The sequence below is a fragment of the Chelonoidis abingdonii genome, chromosome 5, assembly GCF_003597395.2.
Source record: "Chelonoidis abingdonii isolate Lonesome George chromosome 5, CheloAbing_2.0, whole genome shotgun sequence".
NCBI lineage: Eukaryota > Metazoa > Chordata > Testudines > Testudinidae > Chelonoidis > Chelonoidis abingdonii.
This window is the reverse complement of record NC_133773.1, coordinates 45655724-45675487: the sequence shown is the minus strand read 5'-3', so window position 1 is coordinate 45675487 and position 19764 is coordinate 45655724. Positions and strand designations below refer to the sequence as shown.

Here is a 19764-nt window from a genome sequence, read left to right as displayed (position 1 = left end):
CAACCTTATGAGTGTGAGGAACTCATCTGGCTCTGGATCTGGTCACGTGGGAACTCAATGAGGTTCACTGGGTCCAATAAACTCTCACTCACCATTGTCCTCCTTGATTGGACAGAAGAGCCAGAAGATCATCAGTTAAGCCTTGTACCAAAAGCAGCAAAGTGCCTGCTCAATATGTTCAACACCCACAGCGGTAGCAGACTTGCCTTCTGTACCCTTTCTTACTCCAACCCACTCCTTTTCCAACTTCGGCCAGAGGTGTAGCGAGCGCCCTCCGTACCCTCCGACCGGAGGGGGCCCCGCAAGGAAGGGGGCCCCTAAAAGTGGCAAAAAAAATGTAAGGTATAACTAGGTAAGTGACATTTATTGACGCTATTGCACAATCCATGTCGGTTTTACTGACAAAACCGTGAAGTCATTATGATACATCATAATGCTATTGGCTACATCAGTTGTCTGTCGGTCAGTTTCGAATTTTAGTTGGACCCATTCAAAGAATGTGTATTTGCGTTCATAATGGCGGTCGGCGGATAAATGTTATTAATTTAGTTGTTTAGTTTTTTATCGTTTCCAACGCAGAAGCGTGCTTTGTGATGTCTAAGAGAATGTATAAGAGCGGAGCTAGTAAACGAAAGGCAGCAAAAGATGCCGAGAAGGAACTTGAGAAAATTCCAAAGTTGTCAACGTATTTTGCGCTGCAATCCAACGTACAGGTACAGGCACATGAAACGGACAGCGCTAGCAGCGACGAATCGTATCCAGAAGTATCCAGAAGTGCTTCAAGTGAGGTCGAAGGTGAAGCCAGTTGTTCTACCAAACAAACTGTGACAGATATTCCAGCTGCTGCCGGGAAAGAAGTATCTGAATCTGAACCACTGACTGATGATCCAGGAGATTGGCTGTCTATAATATCGGACAGGCAAGTGTGTGATGTTGCACATGGCCCACCGCAGCAGAATGAAAGTTACGAATTTCCATTTAACGAGGAAAGACGGAGATTCACAAGTACTCATTTCTATCGAACCATGGCAAATGGCGAGAAAATAAGATGTTCGTGGTTAATGTACTCAGTTCAGAAAGATGCCATTTTTTGTTTTTGTTGTAAATTATTTGGCACTGGCGACATACCGCTACGTCGTGGAACATCTGCTTGGAAAGCACTGTCAAAAAGACTTCAGCAGCATGAAACAGGCAAAGGTCATCAAGACTGTATGGTGAAATGGTTTGACCTTCGGTCAGGCATAGTAAACCGTACATCTATTGACCAACTCGAATTGCAGGCTTTTCTGAAAGAAAGAGATTTCTGGAGAAATGTTGTCAAACGCATGGTTGATGTCGTTATTTTCTTGTCCGAAAGAAACTTGGCATTTCGAGGAAGTAATGAAAAGCTCGGCGATCCTTCGAATGGCAACTTTTTGGGACTGTTTGAATTGCTTGCAAAGTATGATACTGTCCTCAGCGAACTTTTACAGAGGATTAAGAAGGCAGAGACACATGTTCAGTACCTCAGTCCACAGATCCAAAACGAGCTGATTCAACTTGTTGCCAGTAACATTCAAGAGGCCAACATAGCGCAGCTTAAAAAAGCAAAATATTATTCAGTTATTTTGGACTGTACTCCCGACGTGTCACATGAAGAACAGATGTCTGTGGTGTTACGCTTTGTTGAATGCAACGGTGAAGATGGTGTCAATATTCGTGAAGCGTTTGTTGGTTTTCTTAATGTTCATGATACAACTGGCGAGGGCTTATTGGAAGCGTTTCTTGAAAAGGCAAACAACTTAGGAATAGACATTGCTGACATGAGAGGCCAAGCTTATGATAACGGCTCAAATATGAGAGGAAAGAATAAAGGAGTTCAAGCCCGCATGCTAGAAATAAATGACCGTGCCTTGTATGGACCATGTGGAGCTCACACTTGGAATCTTGTGATCTCAGACGGGGCAAAGTCATTGAAATATGCCGTTGACTTTTTCGGTAAGGGGACATATGTTCGGAGGGGGCCACGTTCTTTGTTGCTACGGCCCTGACTTCGGCCCTAGTCTCTACCTTCCTCTGAACCTTCTGTCTCTGGCTGCTGGCTTATCTCCTGACTACGACTACGACTCTGGTTCTGTTCTGATTCCTGGCTGTGACCATTGATTTTTTTTCCTGATCACAACCCTGGTTCTGCTGCCTGGTGCTGCTCCAGCCATTAGGACTAACTCTTGTTCCAACCACTGGGTCATACCACCTAGTAAGTGGCAATGAGTGACATGATGTTGCTAATAAGTTCTTTGACAGCTCCTGCTTTTTGTGAACAATCCCCTCCCAACTGCCTTTATATGTAAACTGAAACACCGATTGCCAGACCTGTGCAGCTGTTTAGATGTTTATATGTTCTGCCACGTGTGGAACATGCCACATGTCACTTGACTTTAACAGAACTATGGTGGTCAGAATGTGTTATAAATAAAATGCAGGAGCTCTTTTTAGTTGTCATTGTTTTCCTTTTATGTGCCCTGCTTATGGCTCCATTTCTTTATTCCTCCTCTTGCTATGACAATGTTGCTGTATACCGATGAAACAATACTTTGCCAGTCCAAAGGGATTCTATTTTTAGGGTAAGTTCTTCAGGTTTAAACCCCACTAAGCCATACATTTTGGTAGAAGTGATGGGTCAGATTTCTCATTTTCCTGTGGGAATGTTAGTGGTACCCTTGTGTAGCTAAACAGGTTGGCGATTTCTGTCCTAGTCCACTTCTAATTAAAACATAGAGCTGTAGCCCTGCTTTCTGTTTTAGTCCTGCCTTCCAATATTTTACCACCTGAAGCTGGAGAATAGGCTGTAAAACATTAAATATGGGAAAGCTGGGAAATGTAACACATTATAAATGTATGAAGGTAGGAGCTCAAATATGTGTGGACATAAAGATTTTATGTCTTTACATAAGGTTTAAATGAAGACTCTGCAGTATAAATCTCTGCTTTCATAGTGAACTATCGCTTTTCAGAGGGAAGAAGGGTAAAACTGATTATGAGTTATAACATTACACCTTAAGGAAACATCATGGAAACCCTAATAAAGTCATGCATGCAAATAAGTGCACAAAACAAAAAAATGATTGGAAAAAATTAAAATTAAAATACATTCTGTGACTTTTTAAGTTTTGTATCTGAAGTTAACTTAAAGGAGTTATATAGTTCTATGAAATTTTTATGGGAACAAGTCGTGCAAGAGTTGTCATTATGTAATCAAACTGCCAAGTGACAGCTGGGAGGTCTTCATTTAAAGTTCATTATGTCCCATCTTTGAAATCTTTATCTGGCTCCTAATGGGCTTTGTGGGGGTAATGGTGGCCTGGGCAAAACAAGAAGCGGTAGTTCATTGGAAAATGCTACAGTGGGTTGAATGCATGTAGCTACTCTATGCTGATGCATTTAAATATTCAGTGTTACTTTCAATTTAACATGTTTGAATCTAAACAATATAGGAAAACTTTGAGTAATATTTAAGAATTGCAATAATAAAAAAAGATTAGATTAAAAACCAGAAAATTGTCGTCTCTGGGCCAATTCATGCTTAACTTACTCAAACAAATAGTCTAAGTGGGACAGATTATGCTATTAATTTTAAATAGAAATCTCTGCTAATATTTATGGAACTACAGTTAGGGCAATGTATCTCTCAAAGATATTTCACTAACTCAGATTTGCTTAGTCAGTTATCTGAAATGAATAACCACAGTTGGCAGTGTTTCTTCCCAGTATTGATTATCTGAATCCTTGCTACTGGGGGTGAATCTAGAAGAAGGGTCCTGCAGGTTAATAAATATCCTAATGGTATCAACAGAAACTTCTACTTACTGGCTAATAGTATGAAACAGCCCTTTTACTTTCATCGGCCTACTCCAATGACTTAAGGTGAGAAAGATTTTGACTTGTGTATATTTCAGTAATGACCTACCATTTTCTAATGTATACTCAAAACAATATTATCAGGAGTTAAGTGGACTTGCAGTGAAAGTGCATTAACTGAAGAAAGTAGGTATACTATGATAACCATGAATACTCTCTTGCCAGTCCCTTAGTTTTGTGGGGCAAGTTTTTGTATCTGAGTAGAAAACATCTATTTCAAGGATGGGAATCAAATTAGCATTAGGTATAAGATATATTGTTATGTTTTCAATATGCAACTAATTTATCTAAAGTCCACTTGCCTTCTCCTGAGCAAGATTATCAGAACACTATAAGTGTCCACGTCATGCAGACCAATACATATCACAGCCATACTGAAAACTGCAACAACAGGCAAAGGAAGCAACCAGTGTTAAACTGAACTGAGTAATGTTCAGAGGAAATGTGACTTACTTCATGTGAAATTCTCTTGTAGCGGAGGGCGGCCTTTTCCTGCCTCCCTGCAAGTCCTAAAGCTAGTTTTGGCCTGAGGTGGAGACAGAAGGTTAAGTATCTCCCAGAGACATTTGCTAACTCAGTATTGCTTAGCCAGATGTCTGAATGGTTGACTATGGTGAGGTGGGTTATTCCCCAATATTGGTTAACTGAATTGTTCCTGCTGAAGTGGATCTTGAATATGGGCCTGCAAGCTATTAAAGATCCCATTCACAGAATTTTAATAAATGATCTCTGCATCTAGCTGTTTTTTATATTCAGGGGCATATTAAAATTATTGCTTAAAAAAAGACCCATTATATATATTTGACTTCTGTGACCTACTCTGCAATGTGTGGAGTAACTTTTTTCAATATACCTTTATGAGGTTCTCTGGGATGAACACTTATATAGGTTTACTTGATTTTTGGCCCTCACCAAGAGGCTTGTAAATTACCTTCATCTATATACTGGACTGTGAAATACCTCCCAGAAACCCAGAGCATAAAAGAAATGAAGATAGAAATTGGCGTTTTAGTTGTGGTTATTTCTTTTACCTTGCTCCTTTATGTTATCGGCCCCTTTCATTTATCTGACTCCTTTCCCTGAACTCTATCTTTCATCCATATTGCTGCTGTTAATATAATTGCGCCTTCAGAAATCCTGACTCATTCAGCTGTTTTGCTGACACTACTTATCTTCTAAATTTCCCAAATTAGGGTTCTTACGCTAATATTTTCTAGCCTTCGCTCCAGAAAACTTAACATTGTCAGTGCAAGTGGAAGAAACAGTAAGTAACAAAAGTGTCTGTTTGGATAACCCATTGAAACTTATTTGGTGCAACTATGTGAGGTAAATAATGCAGTGTTTGACTATTACTTATGATTAATATGCCCAATTTTATAAGAAACATAACTTTCAGCTTTCTACAGAAAAATATCTCACAGAGAACTTTTCCCTTGTGCTCTGGATGATTGCAGAATTAGATAATACAGTCACTCCAGGTAAATATATGATCACCGTGATATATCTGTGCTATGACTAATCATGGCCTATTAAACACATTACAAGATTAGAAAGAGCTCTGAACACTAATATACCTTTATCAGCTTGATAAGATAAAACAAAAATACCGGATCCTGATTCTCTAGTTCTATGGTTCCACAGCCAAGCTCTGAAGAGTACATCCACTAGATGGCAATAACATATAGGAAAGCCCCTCCAGGTGCTTAGGTCCTTGGTGTGTCTTGAAAAACTCAACAGTTCTAAATTGTAAAAATGGATCTGTGCTTGTGTTTAAAATGATAGACTTTAAATTGAAACCACTGTAGGGTTTTCTTTAATAGTTTTGACTAGAGTGAGGACACACTTTTACTGGAAAGCGCATCATCCACAGTGACTGGTTACCAGCTTAAAGTGGTTTTATTTGAAAATCTTTAGACAGAATAAATCAAAGAACACTTCACTGTTGTCTACATGTTCTCTGATTAACTAAAATGTTTGCTGCTGCCTCTGCCATGAGTCTTGTGATCCCAAGGCTGCAATTACAGGGGACAGAAAGAAACCATGAAATCTGTGGATGGATTTTAATTTGTATCATAGCCCTCTGAGAGAAATGCTGCGGTGAAGCCCTTACAGAGTGCTCTAGGCATCCCTCCATGAATACATTGTGGTTTGAATAGATATTTTTTTCTGTCTCTCAAATTTTTTTGTGAAGAACATATCCATAATCATTTGATTTTTGACCATATATACTTACCTCAGTTTAGGTTTATTGTAACAGACAAAGAACAGAGATTTCCTTATCCATGAATTCCTGTGCAATTAGTTGACTGGTGTTATGTTTTCCATACAGGAAGAGCACCCATATACTTCCTTAATTAAAAATAAGTCTCTTTAGCATCAAGAAAGAATAAAAGTAAAGTTTCCATATGAGATGACAGTGCGGCTGTCTCTTATGAATAAGCTGCAACAATTTGATCTCTCAAAATAGGTGTTTGCAGATAGCAGGGTTCTTAAAAGATTACTGCAGTTTTCTCAGAAGTTTAAAGGTATGGTGCACATAAGGCATAACAATTTCATAGCTCAATACATCAGTTTCTTGCAAAAATAATCATTTATTTATAGAGCACTTTTATTCAATGTTTGTACTGCCTGTCATCCTGCTGTTCATTGGCAGTCCACATTTGTGGAAAAGCAGAGGGCGGTGTCATATCTACTATTATGTACAGTCCACACTTTTTGCACAGACAAGATATCATTTTCAAGGGATAATGTACAAGATGCATATTCATAGTAAACAGCACAATTCTCAGTTTATCTAGATCAGTAGTATGAGGGACCGTGGTAACCCTGCTGTGATCTGAATCTGTGGTTCATGGAAGCATAAGTATTCTGAACCAGGTATTCTGAACTAGGTATCTACGGGTGTGAAGCAAAGTCCACTGAAGACAGTGGGAATCTTTCCATTTACTCTAATAGGTTTTGGATCAGGCCCTAAGTCAGATACTAATTTTCTCCCTGATTTTACTGCTCTTTCACAATGTTTTTGGTTTGCCACTCATGTTTTCAGATGTAGCTTGAGCTATATTTTGTTTTAAACCCAATGTAAGTGACAAATAGGAAAAGCATTCATATTAACATAGTCCTCTTCAAACAGCATTACATTAATGGAAAGTAGGAACCTTTTAGTTTAGACTTGCAGCATCCACACGGGGGAGTTGCAATGCAGCACTTTGGTGCGCACTATTATTCACACTCTGTAGTCTGAACTGCATGGCAGGGTAGACATGCCTTTAGACTGTAATATCATTAATTTGATGATGACACTCGGCTCTAAATCTTTTCATCAGTCCCAGATGCTGCAGTTTCATTTTCCCAGGGTAGGGTGACCAGACAGCAAGTGTGAAAAATCGGGACAGGGGATGTGGGTAATAAGAGCCTGTATAAGAAAAAGACCCCCAAAACAGGACTGTCTCTATAAAATCAGGACATCTGGTCATCCTATCCCAGGTCAGATTCTGATCTAGTACTATACTGAATTGTACCCAACTATACTAGGGCAGAATTTTGTCTTTGGTGTCTAACAAAGAAAAGGATTTAGGTGAGAGTGAGGTGTCTGACCCAACATGGTTAAGAAAGCAATGATGCTTGTTGGCAAGGGGAAAGCAGTTGGAAGAATTGATAGAGCTGGGAGTTCATTCATACCTGTTGCAACTAGAACCTGCCTTAGCAGCTTGGAGGACATGTGACTGATTTAAATTCTAAACACACAAATTATACCTAGATTAGCCTTTACTGAGTTTAAGACTAGATAATTTGTGAATTCTATTTCTTTTAGCTAATATGATTTTCTCTGTATAGTCATAGTAATTTTTTTTAATTACACTGAAGTACATCTGGACTGTGGTTTGGGAATATCACAGTCAGTCTATCCCATAGTAATGAAACAACCTATGAACTCTAAGAAGTAATAATGAAGAGGAAGTGTGGCTGAAACCTACTCCATTCAGGATCTTTGGCCAAAAGAAGCACATCCTTTCTCATAAGATATGACCCTTAAAGGAGCACAGTTTTCAGGGATCCTGGGAAACTCCCAGTTACTTTGGACAAGAAATGAATTCAAGTGCTTATGGCGACATTGCCAAAAATATATTAGCATAAGCGAGTGCATGCTAACCTCAGGAGTTCTAAGCTTTCTTATGCTGTGAGCACATTGCTGCAAAACTTTGTGGTGAAAAATTAGTTTTCTTTTCAATCACTCTCTTCTCTTGGAATTTCAAGAAGCAGCGGTTAGTAATAGTGTCTTTCACCTACAGCTACTCAGGAAGCTGTGACCATGCCTTCATAATGCAGAGTTTCTGATTGGTCATCCACGCTTGTCATGTCCAGGCTACACTTTGATCAAAGCTGATCTACTTGGAAGGTAGCTATTGCAGAACAATCTACCTCTTCTGTGAGCAGATAAAGCCTGTGCTCTAGGCTCTGCACTGGTTTCCTGTTCACATCCAGGTGCAATTCAAGCTGTTGATGATTATCTTTAAATTGTAGTGTCTGGGATGTGTTATCTAAGGTACGACTTCTTACCCCATACTCAAATAAGCAATCTGCTCCTGAAGTAAAGCCTCCAGGGTAGAGTGCAGAGTTTTCACATTTGAAGGCCTCCCATCACAGGAATTTGCTCCTTTTGGCAGTCCACCAGCATCCAGGTCTAATGAGCTTCAGACATTTTCACTGAGATTAGCTTTTTGTCTCCTTTTTTATTTTTCTGTTTTAGCTTGTGCCTTTTTCATTCCCTGACAATGAGAAGAAAATAACAAGTAAATGCTTTGGGGTTTTATGGCAGCTTCCCTGTAAGTATCTCAAAGTGGTTGTTCTTTAATATTCTCCATTGCAGGCAGTTTGTGTAGCGGATCCTTTCCTTCCCTGCATCTCCAGTTTTGTAAATAATCATCTAGCTGCTACAGCCACTGGTGCTGAATAGCTCCATTAATCAGTAAAAAAGTAAGTCAAATTTATATTGGAATACAATTTTTAGAAGGACTTAATAAATCAATAATGGTTTAATGGTTTAATCAATTGCTATAGAGTGTAATAGTTTACTGGGTTGCTTATTAATCATGGCATATAACCATCTACCACACCTTCTACTTATGTTTATAGCTATTTGTAATACATACCACTCAATCTGCTCTATACTTGTAACATCTATTAATCATTAACCCTTTGTAACTGATTATTAAATATATCCTTAATACAAAGTGTGACTGAAATGCCATACAGGTTAGAGTACCTGTACACTAAGGAAATAGATGAAATATTTGAGGAAAATATAACATCACTAACACTTGCATAAAAAACAGACCCTAAACTGAATTTTATAGTTTTGTTGCTGGTGGTGTTTGGTAAAATCTGGATAAATGGCTCCTTCTACTCAGAGAGGCAGATGATAAGGTCTCAAAACAGCTCCTATACCTTGCTTCCCTCATACACTTTTTATCTGTGGACAGATCTTCTGAGAAAGGCCAAGTATTGTTGTAGGTTCTCCAGCACTGGATATTCCCATAGGGCCCATTTAATAAGCTTGCATCTTCCTTTCTTTTTTCTCTTATGGTGGGTAGCTGGCCAGTCCTCCTTTCCAACTTGTTCTTTAGGGGTTGTCTTCAATACCGTCGCTGAATCATACTGAAGGTTTGAGTTAACTAACACAGAGCTGGTCCTCGTCCTAACAGGCTTTAATCACAGTGCGCAGGCCTAATGTTGGACACAACTTGTCTTGGTCTATCCTGATCACAAAATAGTGATCATCATCATGCTACATCAGTCAGTTCTCTAGGATCATGAGCAGCCACAATAGAAATTTGTAGTGAAGACTGTCCCTGAGGAATGGGAGTCAGTATCCCTCCATTTTTTGGTAGCCAGACTCAGAAATGCCTGCTGTGTCCAGCTGCTTTCTGTGTCCAGCTCCCTTACAACTTTCACATGTGCTGGATTTGAGTGCAATGGGTCCTGTTCTCTAAGGCCTGGTCTACACTATGCGTTTAAACCAATTTTAGCAGCATTAAACCGATTTAACGCCGCACCCGTCCACACTACGAGGCCCTTTATATCGATATAAAGGGCTCTTTAAATCGGTTTCTGTACTCCTCCCCAACAAGAGGAGTAGCGCTAAAATCGGTATTACCATATCGGATTAGGGTTAGTGTGGCCGCAAATCGATGGTATTGGCCTCCGGGGGTATCCCACAGTGCACCATTGTGACCGCTCTGGACAGCAATCTGAACTCAATGCTGTGCCAGGTAAACAGGAAAAGCCCTGTGAACTTTTGAATTTCATTTCCTGTTGGCCCAGTGTGGAGCTCTGATCAGCATAGGTGGCGATGCAGTCCCAAATCCAAAAAAGAGCTCCAGCATGGGACCTGTCGCTGATTATGGGGAGATCTGGGTCATGATCGCTGTTATGGGGAGACAAATCTGTTCTATCAGAGTTTCCGTTACAGAAACAAAATAGCCAAAAGCATTTGAAAAAAATCTCCAAGCTAAAAGTGCGCGTGACAAGCGTAACGAAAGCCAAAGAATGCAAATGGATGCTGTGGAGGAGGTGAGTGAGGTGTACTGGGATCCAGCTATCCCACAGTCCACAGCACGTCTCCGAAAATTATTTGCATTCTTGGCTAGAGCTTCCAATGCCTGTAGATTCAAACACAAATTGTCCGGTGGTTCAGGGTCTAGCTCGTCACATTTACTCCCTCCCTCCGCACATGAAGGAAAAAGGGGGAAAAATCATTCATCGAGTTGACTTTTTAATGTCACCCTATGTCGTACTGATGCATTGCTCTTAGACGCGAGGCTCGTCAGTAAACGGCCAGATCCGCTCCTCTTCCCTCCGCGGTGGCAGGATGGTACATTGCTTAATAGTTGCTGGAAGTACTTCCTGCGCTGGCCTCAGGTAGTGAGGTAGCCACGGGGCCTGGGTAAAATAGGAATGTTCCGGTCATTACCCAATATGATGGTACATAATCGGCTGGTAACTGTCTTCATTCATAGCAATGGGGCTGTGAGCTCGCCATCAGCCCCTCCCTTCTCATGTGTAAAGACAAAGATTTGTCTTTTTTCTTTTCTAACTGCTTGGACTTCATAGCAGCGGGATGCTGGGGCTCCTCTCCCCCCACCGCTTAATGTCCTGCCTGGGACATCTAGCAGCTGGAGCTGCCTCCACCTCATTCTTATCCACTACACAGTCACTGTTGCTTTTCCTGCTTCATTTTTAACTATAAGATTGGGCATCCACGGCTAGCCCCAGGAAGGTTTGGGGGGAGGAAGACGGGTGATAGTTGTTTGCCGGGTCCCCCGTGAATGGCTATGCAGTCCATCATTTCGTGAAAGGATCTACATGGAGCCTGTCCTCTCTATGGTTCTCTATACACTGTCTCTGTTTACAATGCCCCAATTATTTAGGCTGCTGACTATTTTTAGACACCAAAGGAGGGATGGGCCTCGGGGAGTCATTCCCATTTCTGCCTTTGCGCCCCCGCCGACCTACAGGGCAACCATAATAGCCGCAGACTATAGGATACAGATACGACAGATAAACCGATTATCTCTCATGCGAATTGGTACAAAGGCGCAATATACAGAATGATGATAACCGTTCTTATCATGCAAACAATAAATCGGCGTCGTTTGTAGCGCTGCGTATTCACCTCTGTCACCCGGGCATCCCGTACAAAATTCAGTCTATACATTAGCGATACCTATGGTATCGTGACAACGGCAAAAACGGCCCGCTCCATGGGTTTGCCACTGCTATGGCGTTGAGTCCAGGTCATAGGAAAAAGGGACTCAAAACTGATTTGTCTGTCTATTGCTTCGCGAGGAGGACATGACCTGAGAATTTCCCAGATAAGCCGAGTGACGGGCTGCCCCGAATGGCGAGCCAGCCTGATGTCACTCAGTACTCAGGGTGAACTGCAAAACAAAACGGGGCAGACAATCCCAAACGGTGGGTGGTATATCACTCTGCCGACACTTAGATTTACCAACCGCACAAACAGCCCTTCTATAGTACTCACTGGTTACTTAGGAAGTTTTAAACCACGCAAGTTCCCTTAAAGTGCCAGCCTCAGGCCTCCGTTCGACACACCTGTCAACATGATGATGAATTCCTGAAAATCTTACTTTCATATAAAAGAAAAGGTTCTTCCAATCCCAAAAGGATCAGCCCACATACCCAGGTTCAATTATACTTAGTCTTACCCACAATACACGCTTATAGCAATTCTTCTTGACTAAGCTAAAATTTATAGAGAAGAAAAGAGAAAGTGTTGGGTTAAAGATCCATATACATACAGACTTGAATTCAATTCTTGAGGTTCAGATATATAGTAGAGGTGAGCTAAATAGTGCCAAAAGTCCTTTTGAGAAATAGTCCATAGTTATAGTCAATGTCCATATTCAGGGTGGCTTCAAGTGAATGACTGGGGATCTTAAATCTTGTGGCTTAAGGTTCCCCCTCTTGAAACCGAAAGCATCTGAGATGAAGAAGGATCATGTCCCAGGCTTCTTTTACATTTACAGCAGCCTTTCTGCCTAAAAAACAATAGGCTTAACTCTTCTCCAATATCTGGAAATTAGCACAGAGTAATTTATCCGTTAACAGTTCAGATCCAGGTTACACAACCTTCAAGAGACACATAGACAATAATTACTATTTTACTCAAGTATCTTTCTTAATGCTAATTCCTTTTGATCTTTGAATTTTAAATTATAGCAAAGACAAGACTTGTTTGCTACATCCCAAGACCTGAGCAACACCTCCCTTCTACCTCAACAATGCAGTCTTGCATTTCAAAGCTCTATTATTTACATACTCTCCTAACCTTTTAAGGTTCACCCATGGTCAGTCAGTCAGTGAGGTGAGTTAATTAACTTCGCCCTGTCACCTTTCAGTGAGATATTATATATTATACTCATAACATCACAACTCGCGACAATGATTTTTGCCCCATCAGGCACTGGGATCTCAACCCAGAATTCCAAGGGCAGGGGAGTGCAGGAACTATGGATAGCTACAGAATAGCTACCCACAGTGCAACGCTCCGGAATCGATGCTAGCCTCGGACCATGGACGCACACGCCGATTAATGTGCTTAGTGTGCCCGCATGCACTTGACTTTATACAATCTGTTTTACAAAACCGGTTTATATAAAATCAGAATAATCCCGTAGTGTAGACGTACCTAAAGGTAGTAAGGGAGTGCAACATACAAGCCCCATCTCGTCCTAAATCTAAAACTTGAATGGATTCAGAACAGATCATCCAGGGAGGTTAGAAATTTTCTTAATGTTCCTTCCACACCAGTATTTTTCATTTTTATGTCTCTACGCTTCTGGGGTCCAGCCAGGATTAGAAGCAGAATTGCCAAAATGTGACAGGACAGACTTAAACCCCAATTTTATAGACTCAGGAGGTTCAGATCAGTATCCTGATTTCTTAAGGCATATCCAAACTGGAAGGAATCCCCAGTCAACAAGGTTAGCGTGGTTCTGAATATGGAATAGATTGCTGTAAAAGGGAAGAGTCTTACTGAAGCTATCTACCAGAAAACCCAAAATGTCGACATATAGAATTTATCACTATAGAAACTTTGAATCTGTTTGAAAAACAAAACAAATAAAAACATACAAAAAACCCCCAACCAACCAACCAAACAAACAAAAAAACCTCTCAGTATTTGGAGAGTTTTTATCTGTGGGGCAAACAGTGCCCATCCCTTGCAGGCATGGAAGGTGCTGAACACAGTTAAAGAATGGTGGCTTCTACACTGCAGGAATTCTATAGTTAGTTTCCCTCTGCCTGTAATGTGGGGAAAGGCAGGGGTTTTGGTAAGGCAAGGATGGGTTGGGGAGGGGAGAGGGCCATACCCGGTGGATATATGACTATGCAGACCCATTAGCCAAACTCAGGTTAGGGAGTGGGAGGAGTGGGGATATACAGAAAAAACTGAAAAGCCTAATACAGCCCTGAGACAGAGTACACTGGGGCTGCTTCTGTCAACCGCTGCAGAAGCCCACAGGCCCTCCATGCCCATTTACTCAGGTTTGGTGGTGCAGTAATAATAAGTAATTAGTGTTTGCATAAGGCATTTACCCTACAATGGAGAATTAAGTGTAACAATCCTGTTGATGTTTGGAGTAAAGTCAGAGGATGGTTGAAGCATCTCTCATCTGCTGAGTTCTACTGAGAATTACATGTTTAAATAAGGGAATTGTTGCTGGTTTACCCTGAAACATCATCCTTCTTCAGTTAAGAAGAGCTTAATGAAAATTGAATATATCAAATTTGCGAGCATCACCCTTTCTTATTGTTATGCTCATAAAAATAAAGAAAAATAGTAGAACCAGTCACAGATTTTTAAAGATATTGTGGGTCTTGAAGTTTGTCCCTGCAGGAAGGGATGTAGCAGCTTCTAGGAAAGCTCCACTGCCTCTCCTGCTGCAGTTTTGAAGCTCAGGCTATGCCTACACTTGGAGTTAGGGATGTCATTTCTAGCTTTAATAGACCTACTCGTGCTAGCTCCGATCATGCTAGTACCCTAAAAATAATAGTGTAGCCATTGTTGTGGCACAGGCTAGCCACCCTGTACAGATACCCAGGGGTCTAGGCAGCCTTGTATTCAGGGAGACTGGCCTGTGCCACCCGTTGCAGCTGCCAGTGTTACCACAGCTACTACTTTTAGAAAGCTAGCATGATTGGAGCCAGCATGAGACTCCATGTGAGCTGGAAATCTCATCCCCAGCTCCACGTGTAGATGATACCTAAGCATGTTTTAAAATGAGAAATTGCATTCTCCTCTTTAATAATTATATCATAGTATAATTGAATTATTGCATGTGAAGATGCAATCTCTGTCCTGAAGAGCATATTGTTACAGTAAAAATACTTTTTTTACCCTTTAAAATGCAGGAATACTATTGCATCCTTCAAGTATTCTTCTTAGATTACAAATGCTTTGGGGCATGGATTGTTTCTGCATCTGTGTTTGAACAGTACCTGCCACAATGGGGCTTTTTTTCTGATTAGGGCCTCAAGGTGCTATTGCAATATAAATATTGAATAATATTTAATTGTAGTCCTTCGCGTGTTTGAAAGCACATAGCCTCTGGCCTCATTCCCTTGGCCACAGTGAAGATTCTTTTTATTTCCATGACTACATAACTTGTGGGTTGTTTTTTTAATTAACATGTATAATGGGAAAGAGAGATTGAATCTCCATTATGACCAAGGGAATAAGAAAGGGCTTGTGCAATCAAACACCTGAAGTGAGATCCTTCTTATATGCTAACTGCCCTCTGGAGAAAATGTTCCTATTTCACAAATACAGTCTCCAGAAAGTTATAGTTGATTACTCGATGATACTATGGGAACCGGCCCTTTTAACCAATTGGATACCATTAAGTGCACAAATGAACTCAGGCCTAGGATATGTACTTCTCTGAGTTACATCAGGCACAATCTGACAACCCAAAACACTGCAAAAGGGTGGAGTAAAGACTGACATAGAACCATGGACATTTTATGTTTTTGATTAACTCCTACTTGGAAATCTCCAATCTATCCTCCATTTTCATGCTGTTTGAAAGCAAATTGATGGACTAGGTAGATCTACCCTTAGTTATACCATGAAAATCCAGAGTCACTCTATTGACCTCAGGGAAATTACTGTGGAGTTACGTGGGTGTAACTAGGAGCAGAATTTGACCTTACATTTGAGTTATGTCACAAATGTTATTCAAAATTGAGGAAAAAAATTCTGTAGAACCGTGATTATTGAAAAATCATGAGAAACCTCAGAAACCCCAGGATAATGGGATGTTCAGATAATCAGGGAAACTGGCCAACATTCTTTGAAGTCTGGGCTCAAGGTCTAGGGATCTTGAGCCCAGACTTCAAAGGCTACTAACTGACTCCCAAGATTATTGTCAGTCAGCTGGGATCCCCAAGGACAGCTGGGTCAACAGGAGGTGGCAGCAGCTGCACTCCAGGCCTTTTGCGCTTAAGCACATAAGTCTTTAGGCACTGGTTAGACTTCAGCACATAAAGCTTTCAAACTGATTTTCAGCATTCACACATCTGACTTTGACCATCAGCAGCTGTGGGAAGATCTAGAAAATGACAAGTGATTTTTTTCTAACCTGACATATTATTAACTGAGAATGTACCTCAGCCCAGACTCTTCTCAGAATGCAGCTGCAACAAATGATTCTGTAACTGGGAAACTACAAATATGTCAAGACCAAAGATAAATATCCATGAGTTTCTATAGCAGCAACAGCAACAACACTGCAAGAAAGACCTACTAACATTTAGAACTACTTAAAGTAGAAACGTAAAGAGAGGAGTCAATAGCACTATATTTTTTCTAAGGCCTGTACTTGCCAGAGTTTGACTGAATTCTACTGCAGCCTTGTAGTTGCTGATCCAGAAAGCATTCCCATACTCACAGCAGGTAGTTACTGTCTTAAAGCTACAAGTGAGTCAAATATGACAAACTCTAATACAAAATTGGATCAAATTCGATGCTGAATCCTGGTCACATGCCACCTGAGGCATGTTGTGCATATGCTAAGAAGGTAATCAGTGCTCTATTTTACAAAGCCTTATATATACAAACTTCACATATAGGGCCAGATTTGTTCCCAAGAAGTCCTCTTATATTATTTGTCGTTCCGATGCAAGGCCAGAAACAGACCAAGGGATGCAGATTGCTTGAAGGGGAAACTGGAAGGGAGGGGTAACAATTGAAGTATCTGGGTGAGCAAGGATGATTATACAGTTTTCACCTTTTTCCTGCATGGAAAGGCTTGTGCCTTAGCTAAACAAGTACAGTTCCTTCAAGAGCTTCTCTGGGGCAGGGTGGCTGCAACTTGCCTCCAACTTTGAGCTGTAGGTAGAATTTAATATCAAGAAATGTATACTCAGGTTGTAAATTTCTTGCAGTTTTTAGTGTTTTTTATGGGGCATTATGAAGACCAGTGAACTAAGCATGGGGCTGGAGGCTCAGAACTCTTCACTTCTGATCCAAGCTCTGGAAAAGGCTCCCTGTATGTTGCATTAGGCAAATCAGTTAGCTTCTCTGGGCGTCAGTTTTCCACATCTATAAAACAGGAATAAATAGCATTCACTCAATTTTATAGATGGGGGACTACGGCACAGATAGTAAATGACCTGCTCAACTTCACATAGGAAGTCTGAGGCAGAGCCAGGAACTGAAAGCAGGTCTTCCAAGTCCCAGTCTAGTGTCCTAACCACAAGGCAACCCCTTGTCTTGAAATGGTTTACAAATAGTAATTAATAACAACACACTGGTGGTGCAGGTAAATATTTAATAGATGAGAGAGCTGAGGAACAGAGATGTTATGTGACTTGTCCAAGGATTCACAGCAAGTCAGTAGAAGAGAATCCCAGATGCGCTTGACTATGTCCTGTCTACTGTCATTTGAATTTCTGTGCAACTCTGAGTCTAGAAGCATATGAATACAGCAGTACAGAGAAAAGATGAGAATTACACTGGTGTCATACTGTATCCTGAAAGCAGAAACCAGGCTCTCCAAGCCATGTGTATTTACAGAGAGTGGAGGCAACTGGCAGTTGTGGGGAAGGTGTGATGTAAGTTTGTGTGGAAGTAAAGTCTGGTAAGAAAACAGCTTGTTCAACTTCAATCCCATAAGTGATATAGCTTTTTACCATCTGTATGCTGAATTAAGATAAGAGAGGCCTCAATAGACAAGATTCTGAAAAAATCAGAAAGAATAGATGTTTCAAAGGCTAAATTAACAGAGAAATATTTAAGCTTAAGAAAGAAGTACTGACTCTGAAGGAATTTAAGCAGACTTTCTTTTTGCAGTGAATAATAAATATATGCACTCATTTGCCAAATATGACCATATTCACACTTTTCAGTTGTGAAGCACCTTCCATTTGAGGCTGTCAAAGCACTTTTATAAATATTAATGAATAACATGTCACATCACTACTATATCACTATTATAGTGATATCTACATTTGGAGATTTTGTAAATTATAGCCAGTTTATGATATTATTTGCCTTTAAGGGAAAGGAGTCTCTCTTCTTTTTCTCCCTATATTTGTATTATCCTTTATTCTGCATGCTACGATTTAAACTAAATATAGAAGTTGCTATTGGTTTTGGTCTGCTCTGGACAGCCCAGTTGGAAAACTGATTTTGCCTGGATGAATAGGTGCCAGAATTAGATAATAATTAAAGCCTATTTTGTTATCATCTGAGTGGATTTTAATAAGATTTGTGCTCTAAGGAGGGACCATAAACTATACTTATCACCATTTTACGGGTAGGGAACTTAAGGCAGATGGCTTAATGACTTGCAAAAGTCACACAGCAGGATAGTGACACATCTCATAATAGAAGCTATCTCAAGCTGTGTTGAATTTTCCATCACTTGAAGTCTTTAAATCAAGACAAGATAACTTTCCAAAAGATATGCTATAGCCAAAATAGAAGTTAAAGGGTTGATGCAAAAATTACAGGGTGAGGTTCTACGGTCTATGTAATGCAAGAGGTGAAAGTAGGTGATCATAATGGTTCCATCTGCTTCTGGCCTTTAAGTCTATGAATCTTCTGACTCCCACATCTGTGATGTAACCACTAGGCAATTTTTCCTTTCTAAAATATATGTTCAGGGAGTTTTATGAAGCAATAAAGGAGTCGAGGTTTTGGCTAAAATAAACTATTCTGGACAGAAAGGGGCAGACATGGATGGATTTTTCAGTCTGTTCCTTCCGTTCTGAATCTCCCATAGCACACAGTGAACATTAGCAGAGACTTGCAGGAAATAGTGTAAGCATTTGCAGAAACTTATGAAAACTAACAAAAACCTGCAAAAATATTTCTGAGATTCCAAGCTACTTTTTCAGCAAACAAAACCACAAGTTGATATCCTATAGAGACTAGTGCAAATGTAGTCCTAATAAGGAAGATTCTTGGACCACACAAACCATGGTCTCTTCTGAATACAATTTGGCTAAATAATAATCCTTGCTATAGTTCTGAATGTGAAGACGACAATGAAATGGATAATACATTAGAATGTGGGAATAGGTATCTGAAAGAGGAGACTGAAAGAAAGAAGTGCTTAATGTATACTCAAGAGGCCAGATCTTCAGCTGGTGTAAATTAGCATAGCTCCTTTATAAAAGTCACTGTTTTTTCCAGTGGCTATATAGATTTACACCAGTCAGCATTTGGACCAAAAATGATAAACAAAACCCAAAGTGAAAGCTATGACCTTGATATCTGAGATATATTTCCATAATAACCCAATAGGAGCCCATTCAACAGCTGTGTGACTCAGACTTTAAGAAAAACAAGACGGGGCCAGATAAACAAACCTATCACTCTCATTTAACTTGGCATTTCATGATGGTTCTCTCCTATGCTCACAAAAGCCACTGTGCAAGAACAAGAAATGGGAAACATAGAGGAAAACGTACAACTGAAAACACTGAAATAACAGGCGAATGCCTCACCAATTACAGGACAAAAGGAAACATTTAATTAAAAAATGAATTGCCCACAACATTCCACTGACAATACATCATGCAAATGAGTGGCCACAAAAGTTTGGGCTTGAGGGCTTACTTTAATAAAATGCTAAGTGAATGAAATAAATCTTGCATACTGAGCTCCATAACAAACTAGCAATGATTTTCAAACTAGGAATACTACAGATATATAGCGATACTAAAGAAATACCTTTGTTAAATAAACACATCAAACTGACTAGAAACAGAGTAAACATTTCCATGAACTGTGTCTCACATTACAAGTTGTATGGGACAATTTCTTCCTTGCTT

General features: G+C 40.2%; 1 protein-coding gene across 1 annotated transcript; it reads left to right on the top strand.

The window, feature by feature from the left end:
- The first annotated feature begins 258 nt into the window (after positions 1-258).
- Positions 259-19088, top strand: LOC142046866 (zinc finger MYM-type protein 1-like). The gene is made up of 4 exons (XM_075066096.1): positions 259-352; positions 580-1977; positions 5115-5223; positions 18956-19088. Exons 2-4 carry the CDS (start codon positions 594-596, stop codon positions 19086-19088), a joined length of 1626 nt encoding a protein of 541 aa, XP_074922197.1. The 5' UTR covers positions 259-352; positions 580-593.
- The last annotated feature ends 676 nt before the right edge of the window (positions 19089-19764 follow it).